General features: G+C 49.6%; 1 protein-coding gene across 4 annotated transcripts in view; it reads left to right on the top strand.

The window, feature by feature from the left end:
* The first annotated feature begins 2507 nt into the window (after positions 1-2507).
* Positions 2508-8424, top strand: part of EIF4ENIF1 (eukaryotic translation initiation factor 4E nuclear import factor 1) — a 57492-nt gene continuing 51575 nt past the window's right edge. For 2 of the 4 annotated variants that reach the window (XM_030816132.1, XM_030816131.1), the window contains exons 1-2: positions 2508-4166; positions 5302-5424. In XM_030816132.1, the coding sequence (XP_030671992.1) occupies positions 4089-4166; positions 5302-5424 (201 nt within the window). In that variant the 5' untranslated portion in view covers positions 2508-4088. Of the gene's footprint in view, positions 4167-4188; positions 4378-5301; positions 5425-8424 lie in introns of those variants that run through there. The other 2 variants (XM_003258111.3, XM_012508141.2) reach the window with 1 other exon arrangement.

Below are 8424 nucleotides of genomic sequence, written 5' to 3'. Positions count from 1 at the left end.
TGCAGTGGCACAATCTCGGCTCACTGCAACCTCCGCCTCCCAGGTTCAAGCAATTTTCCTGGCTCAGCCTCCCAAGTAGCTGGGATTACAGGCATATGCCACCACGCCCAGCTGTTTTTGTATTTTTAGTAGAGACGGGGTTTCGTCATGTTGGCCAGGCTGGTCTAGAATTCCTGATCTCAAGTGATCCTCCCACCTCAGCCTCCCAAAGTGCTGGGATTACAGGCATGAGCCACCATGCCCAGCCGGTTTCTAGTATTTTCATTTGCTTCTGTACTGTTCTTGGACTGCTAATTTCCCCAACTGACTGAAGCTTTGAGACCCCTTATGCCAAACTTTGGGCCAACGATTTGGACCCAAACCAAGATCTTACACATATTTAGTAAAGAACTAGAATAATTTCTCTCTCAAAGAGCTTTCCCAAGTTGATATTTGAAAATTGGTTATTAGTTGCAGAAGGAGGCATTTAGAATTACAAATAATTGGCCTGGCACGATGGCTCACACCCAGCACTTCCGGAGCCCGAGGTTGGGGGATCACATGAGGTCAGGAATTCAGACCAGCCTGGCCAACACGGTGAACCCCATCTCTACTAAAAATACAAGTTAGCCGGGTGTGGTGGCACAGGCCTGTAGTCCCAGCTTCTTGGGAGGCTGAGGCGTGAGAATTGTTTGAACTCAGGAGGCGGAGGTTGAGTGAACCGATTGTGCCACTGCACTCTACCCTGGGCGACCGAGTGAAACTCGGTCTCAAAAAATTACAAGTTATAGGCTGAGCGCAGTGGCTCATGCCTGTAATCACAACACTTTGGGAGGCCAAGGCAGGCAGATCATGAAGTCAGGAGATTGAGACCATCCTGGCTAACACGGTGAAACCCTGTCTCTACTAAAAATACAAAAATTTAGCTGGGCGTGGTGGCAGGCGCCTGTAGTACCAGCTACTCGGGAGGCTGAGGCAGAATGGCCCGAACCCAGGGGGCAGAGCTTGCAGTGAGCTGAGATTACGCTACTGCACTCCAGCCTGGACAATAGGGCGAGACTCCGTCTCAAAAAAAATTACAAATTATCAGGCCGGGCGCGGTAGCTCACGCCTGTAATCCCAGCACTTTGGGAGGCCGAGGTGGGCAGATCACGAGGTCAGGAGTTTGAGACCAGCCTGACCAACATGGTGAAACCCCGTCTCTACTAAAAATACAAAAATTAGCTGGGCATGGTGGCATGCGCCTGTAATCCCAGCTACTCAGGAGGCTGAGGCAGGAGAATCACTTGAACCCGGGAGGCAGAGGTTGCAGTGAGCCAAGATCACGCCACTGCACTCTGGCCTGGGTGATACAGTGAGACGCCTTCTCAAAAAATACAAATACAAATACAAATTATCCTGCCAAGGAGAGTAACATTCAAAAGCTACAATGAAACAAGAATTTGCAATTTGCAAGCATCTAGCTTTTGCCAGGTACAGGTGAAAGAAGTTTATGGAAGCCTCCTTTAGATTATTACCTTTTTTCCTAGGTAATAACCATCTTCTTTTAGAAGGACAGAGTGAGACTTTGACATGTAGGAAATGAGTTGAGGCCAAGGTTCTACAAGACATTAAAGGAGCCTAGTGGAAAAGTAGGTCCTAAGTAGGATAAACCAGAGGGCTCAGGAAATTAGTTCCAGTTATCAAATCATGATAGCTATAACACCCTGGGCACTGATTTCATGTATGGCTTGTGGTGGTTTAAAACATGCCTACACATTCCTTGACATTCCTCCCATATAGAGGTGGAGTCTAAGTTCCTTTGCTTTGAATATAGGGTACTGTGCTGACTCCTTTCTAAGGAACACAATGTGGCACGTGGCAGAACTGATTCCAGGGCTAGGTTAGGAAAGGCAATACAGCAACTATATGGCTTTCTTGTTCGCTCTGTGAACACTTGCCCTTAGAATCCAGCCATCATATTTCAAGGAAGCTCGGCCACAGGGAGAGGCCATGTGTAAGTGTTCCAGGGACAGCTCTAATGGTCCCAGGTCCTAGCTGACAGCCACCATCAGCCCCATCCTTTGGGCTGCCCCCACTGGTGCTGAATGGATCAGAAACCAGCTGTCCCAGCAGGAACCAGCCCATTTTGCAGATTTCAGAGCGAAATATAATTGGAATTCTGGGGTGGTTTGTTACATAACAGTAGGTAACCAGAAATCCATAATTTCTGGGTTTCTAGTATTTTCTTTTTCAAGAAAGGTCAGGTGTGGTGGCTCATGCCTGTAATCCCAGTGCTTTTGGAGGCTGAGGCAGAAGGATCGCTTGAGGCCAGGAATTCGAGACCAGCCTGAGCAACATAGCAAGATCCCATCTCTGCAAAAAAATCGTTAAAAATTAGCCTGCTGTAGTGGCAGGAGCCTGTAGTACCAGCTATTTGGGAGGCTGAGGCTGGAGCAGTGAGCTATGATTGTGCCATTGCTTTCCAGCCTGGATGACAGAGGAAGACTTCATCCCCCCCAAAATAAAATAACCAGAGCAGTGTTTTTAATGTTATCTTTAATTCCCTCTGCAAGCCTAAAAAGTAGGTATACTGCGATCCCCTTCTGAAAAATGAGGAAAGGGAGATCCAGGTGGTGAAATGCCTGGCTCAGGTTTCCCACTAATTGGCAGGGTCAGGATTTAGCAGCTTCAAAGAACGGGCCTTCTCCACTACTCCAGGGAGTCTCCAAGACACTAAAGGGGATTAGACCTGTTTCCCACAGGTTTAGGAAGAATTTGGATTCCAAAAACAGCTGGATTTTTAAAATCATAAAAACACCTGCTGTATTATCACCTACAACGTGTCTCTGTATAGGCTTAAAAAGGCTCGGCAGCTTTATGGGTTATATATGGTTTTTTACCCACCTTATCCTGTTTAATCTTAACTGCCCCATGAGCAGGTTATATCATCTTCCCAATTTCACAGGTAAAACTAAGGATCAATAGACCAACTCTCCATAGCTTGTAGGAAGTGGCAGAGATGAGAATGCAAACTCAGGCCTGATTTGCAAGTGTTTCCCTCTGCCTCTTGCCTGTAAAAAGTAGTTTGTAAGAAACACACTTTATTCAGTAACACAAACGAAAAGAAAAAGGTTTTCTGTTGCCAAGATTCACAAGAAAGGAGCTGAGTTAGTGGTCACTCTCTGCCCAACACCCTAATTTCACAAGTGAAGTTCCAACAAAGTAGGCCTCTTGGAAGAAATGTAGACGTCGCTGTCCTTTAACGAGGAAAATTGCGGTTCTCCGGACTTCACGTCTACGCATCGCTTCACACCAACGCTGCGCAGCACCACAGGGCAGAAATGGGTGCTTGTGGTATTCCAGCACATAGGACCTCCTCCCCAGGACGCAGTAACCCGCACTGCTCATATATTTGCATTTCTGTGGCTCTCCTGTCAGCCTGAGTCTGCACTATGTGGTAAGCGCTTGACATTCGCCGTCTCATTTCCCCAACTCCACTCGCAGTTCCCCTTTCCGTGCAGGCTAAGGACAGATTCAGGTTACCGGAGAGAAAGAACATTTCAATGAATTTGTCAGTCGCCTTTATCGCTATCAAAGCCAATCGTGACAAGCTTGTCTTTTAATGCGGCAACCAGTACTCGCGCATAAGCCTCATAGATTTAGAGAGGCCATTTCAGAAACACGACCGAAACTTAGGTAAGTCAGCTTTGCCCAAGATCACGCCACTCGCAAAACAGCTGAGGTTCGAACCGCACTGGGGAAGGCTCGGAAGACCCCAATCTCCTATCTCAAATTCCCACTGCCGAAGCCCCACGGTTCTCTGCCTATGCGAACCGTGCAAATACAGCGGTGGTCGCGCCACAGGCCGCGCTAGCCGCCAGCCCAGGCCCATCTAGCCACCGCCTCCAGGAGAGTGGCGTGTCGCGAGTCTCGGGTCCCAAGTGCCGTCCGCTCTGCCCTGCAGCGCGCGTGGGAACGCGGCGGCGGGGGCCTCGGGGCTGCCCACGGCGACCGCCTGCGCGGACGGGAGCGGGCTTCCGCTGTCCCCACCGTGGCCTCGTTCTCGCCGCCATCGCCTCCCCACCGCCCGGCGCGCGCAGGGGCTGGCGTCCGGGGAGCGCGCGGCGATGCTTCTTTTTCGCCCGGCACCGCTGCAGCCACCTCACATCCGGGCGCACGGCGGGGAAGGCGGTGCCGGGGCCCGGGTGCGTGGAGGGAGTTATTAAGGGGGAGGGGGCCGAAGAGGAGGGGCGGAGGGCCGGGCTGCAGTTACGGCGGCTGAAGAGAGACAGCGCGAGCGGGTCGGGGTGGGGGCGCGAGAGCGAAAGCTGCGGGGAGCGGCGCTGGGACCGGCGCGGGCAGCGGGGAGGGGAGCGGCGGCCGAGGCAAAGGGCCGCCGAGCGGCGGAAGCACCGAGTAAGGGCCGGCGGCGGTGGCGGCTGGGTCTGGGGCACCGCGCGCCGGTGCTCGCGGGTGTAGAAGGGGCGCGGGCGCATTGCTCCCGGGGTCGCGTGCGTGAGCGCGGGCGCCGGGGCGCCCGCAGGGGTGGGCAGGGGGCGCGAGGCCCGCAAGGCGTCCAGCGGGGACCGAGCCGCCGGACCGGGGAGGATGGCTGCGGGCCTGCGCTAGCTCCAGCTCGAAGCGCCGGGCCGGGAGATTCGGCCTCCCTGCTCCCTGCGGCCGGCCGCCCCTCAGTGAGTACGGTCCCCGCCCTTCCTCCGAAGGAGGCCGCTGGGCCCGGGCCTGCGTGAGGGGCTGCGGGTTGGGGTCGCGGCCCGGGGAAGCCAAGTTTCGGAGCTGAAGCCGGTGCTCGCCCTTTCCTTGCCATCGGCGCCCCTGACATGGCCACAGGTGCGGCTGGCCGGGCGAGGGGCGCTCGGGCCCCGTCCCCAGTCCCTGATCGCCGGATAACAAGGGGCAGCTGGCGCCGTCCATTGGCAAGTGACAGGCACTTTACAACAGACTTCGCGGGTTGCCAGCCCAACCAGTCTTCTACCTGCCCCCACTCCGGGAAACTTCCCCACCAGTCTTGAAAGATCCCCATGGGTGGCAGCTACTAATCTTGGTTTCTCTTTGTATTAAAGCTGCTTAAAGGTTATATACCTTGAGTTGGGCACATTCTACTTTTTACCATGTTGATGCTTGGGATACTAGGAGAGAGAACTGAGTACCAATTATTCTATCTCCAAGTTCTAATTTATAGCATAATTTTGGAGTGGGGACTTGTTTTTAACACTAGCTGTTTTGAGAGATTAAAAAGTTTCAGCTTCTGAAGAAACAGCCAAGATTTCTGAAAACTTACTGTTGTCGGTGACAATTTTGTGCCGATTTATCTTCCAGGTGCAGAGCATTGTAGACCAAGGAGCCATGGATAGGAGAAGTGTGGGTGAAACAGAAAATGGAGATGCTTTCCTTGACCTGAAGAAGCCGCCTGCCTCCAAATGCCCTCATCGCTATACAAAAGTAGGGTTTGCCACTAATGAAATAGTGTTTCTTTTTAGGTGGCGAAGTTAGTAACATTGTATAACTATTTGATTCCTATTAAATGGTAATCTCATTCTGACTCACTACATGAACTAAATATTAACTAAATTTAGTAGAGCATTACTTTGAACATTTTTCTGCAAGCGTAGATACCCAGAGTTTAAGCTGGAATTTGCTTTGAGAGGCTTTTAGGTGAAGGGAATGTAGGCTTAGATTTTTTTAAAATTGCGAATCAGTATACTTTTGTAAGTTCTGTAACAGCTATGTAATTGGTATGTTATTGATTTACATACTGTACTGTGAGGATTAAAGCTCTAGGATGCGTTACAAAGTTAGTGTCCTCTGTATTGATGTTTCCTTAAGAGGCAGACTCCCCACAGGAATGCTCTTGAGTGTGCTTGGCAGGGGTAACTAGATTTTTCAATCCTGTTTTTTTACTTTGTATTACAAATTGGATATAGACTCAGAAAAGTAAGGCTTCAGTCATATTTCCCCTAGCTAAAAACTGGAGATGCTTAAATTGCTTGTCCAGATAACTGCTTTTGGGAGAGAGAGGAAGTCATATTTATTAAAGATCTTGCTTCAGTACATGTCTTGTTGGCTACTGAATGTTTCTCAAGAGGTTGACAGGACTCAAATTGTAAATTCATTTCTGGGTCCCTGAAATGTATCAGGCTGGGTCACATAAAATTTGCTCAACAATGTTGAAGCAGTTGGGACCATTGATGACAAGAAGGGTTATATCCTAGTTGGGCACACATCCATATATTTCCTTAGTATGGACTTTTCTATTTTTTTTTTTTTTTTTTTTTTTTTTTTTTTTTTTTTTTTTTTTTGCGTGCAACAGGGCCTCACTCTGTCGCCCAGGCTGGAGTGCAGTGGTGCGATCATGGCTCACTGCAGCCTGGACCTCCCGGGCTCAAGCCATCCTCCCATCTCAGTCTCCTGAGTAGCTGGGACCACAGGCGTGCACCAGTACGCTCGGCTAATTTTTGTATTTTTTATAGAGATGGGAATTCGCCATGTTGCCCAGGCAAACTCCTGGGCTCAAGCAATCCACCCACCTTGGCCTCCCAAAGTGTTGGGATTACAGGGGTGAGCCACTGTGCCCAGCCTCAGTCATGGACTCTAACATGGCTTCTTGTCCCTGGCTTCCTGGGATACTGATTGGTTAATGCTTTAAAGCCAGCCCTTGTTTATGTACTGGTGCACTATTACCTACTTGATAAAGTATCAAATACTGTCAGATTAATACGCATTTTCAGCACTGAAGGAAACAACTGCTGTAAGAGAAATGTTTTCAGGTGTAAAGGGTTCTTGGTTGATTGCTGTCTTAGGATGATCTGTTTTGGCATGACAGCATGTAAGTTGATAGAAAACTTTTTCCACATTCAGATTTGGTCTTCCCAAATATATTCTCTCTCAAACCTGAGAGTGTTTGAGTAGTGTTTCACAACTTAAATTCATTTCCTAAAATGTTGACAGGTGAATTCTGAATGGAGAAAAACCATCAAATGAAGGGAAATGAAAATCTTCCAGTACTTTTTTTTTTTTTTTTTTTTTGAGACGGAGTTTTACTCTTGTTGCTCAGGCTGGAGTGCAATGGCACAACCTCTGCCTCCTGAGTTCAAGCGATTCTCCTGCGTCAGCCTCCCGAGTAGCTGGGATTACAGGCATGCGCCAGCTGTTTTTGTTTTTTTTTTTGCTTTTTTTTTTTTTTTTTTTTTTTAGTAGAGACGAGATTTCTCCATGTTGCTCAGGCTAGTCTCGAACTCCCGACCTCAGGTGATCTGCCCACCTCGGCCTCCCAAAGTGCTGAGATTACAGGCGTAAGCCACCACACCCAGCCATTCCAGTACTTTTTTTTTTGTTTTTTTGAGACGGAGTCTCGCTCTATCATCAGAGTGCAATGGTGTGATCTTGACTCACTGCAGCCTCCGCCTCCTGTGTTCAAGTGATTCTCCTGCATTAGCCTCCCGAGTAGCTGGGACTACAGGCGTGCGCCACCATGCCCAGCTAATTTTTGTAGTTTTAGTGGAGACGGGATCTTGCCATGTTGGCCAGGCTGGTCTCGAAATCCTGAACTCAAGTGATTCACCTGCCTCAGCCTCCCAAAGTGCTGGGATTACAGGTGTGAGCCACTGCGCCCGGCCCCCTTCCAGTACTTTTTATTATTTTTTTTGAGCCGGAGTCTCACTGTGTCGCCCAGGCTGGAGTGTAGTGGCACGATGTTGGCTCACTGCAACCTCTGCCTCCCTGGTTCAAGCGATTCTCCTGCGTCAGCCTCCTGAGTAGCTGGGACTACAGGCGCACACTGCCACACCCAGCTAATTTTGTTTTTGTATTTTTATTTTTATTTATTTATTTTTTTCGAGACGGAATTTTGCTCTTGTTGCCCAGGCTGGAGTGCAATGGTGCTATCTCGGCTCACTGCAGTCTCCGCCTCTGGGGTTCAAGTGATTCTGCTGCCTCAGCCTCCCAAGTAGCTGGGATTACAGACATGCTCCACCACGCCCAGCTAATTTTTGTATTTTTAATAGAGACGAGGTTTTGCCATGTTGGCCAGGATGGTCTCGAACTCCTGACCTCACTGGTCTCAAACTCCTAACCTCATGTGATCCACCTGCCTCGGCCCCCCCCAAATGCTGGAATTACAGGTGTGAGCCAAAGCACCTTGCCTATTTTTTTTTTTTTTTTTTTTTTTTTTTTTTTGTATTTTTAGTAGAGATGGTTTCACTGTGTTGCTGGTGTTGAACTCCTGAGCTCAGGTGATCCACCCACCTAGGCCTCCCAAAGTGCTGGGATTATAGGTGTGAGCCACCGAGCCCGGCCCCTTTCAGTACTTTTATTTTTATTTTTTTGAGATGGAGTTTCACTCCTGCTGCTCAGGCTGGAGTGCAATGGCACGATCTCGGCTCACTGCAACCTCCGCCTCCCAGGTTCAAGCGATTCTACTGCCTCAGCCTCCCCAGTAGCTGG

This window comes from Nomascus leucogenys, chromosome 7b (genome assembly GCF_006542625.1).
Source record: "Nomascus leucogenys isolate Asia chromosome 7b, Asia_NLE_v1, whole genome shotgun sequence".
NCBI classification, from domain to species: Eukaryota; Metazoa; Chordata; class Mammalia; order Primates; family Hylobatidae; genus Nomascus; species Nomascus leucogenys.
The sequence above is the reverse complement of the archived record's forward strand: the minus strand, read 5'-3'. Positions and strand labels throughout refer to the sequence as shown.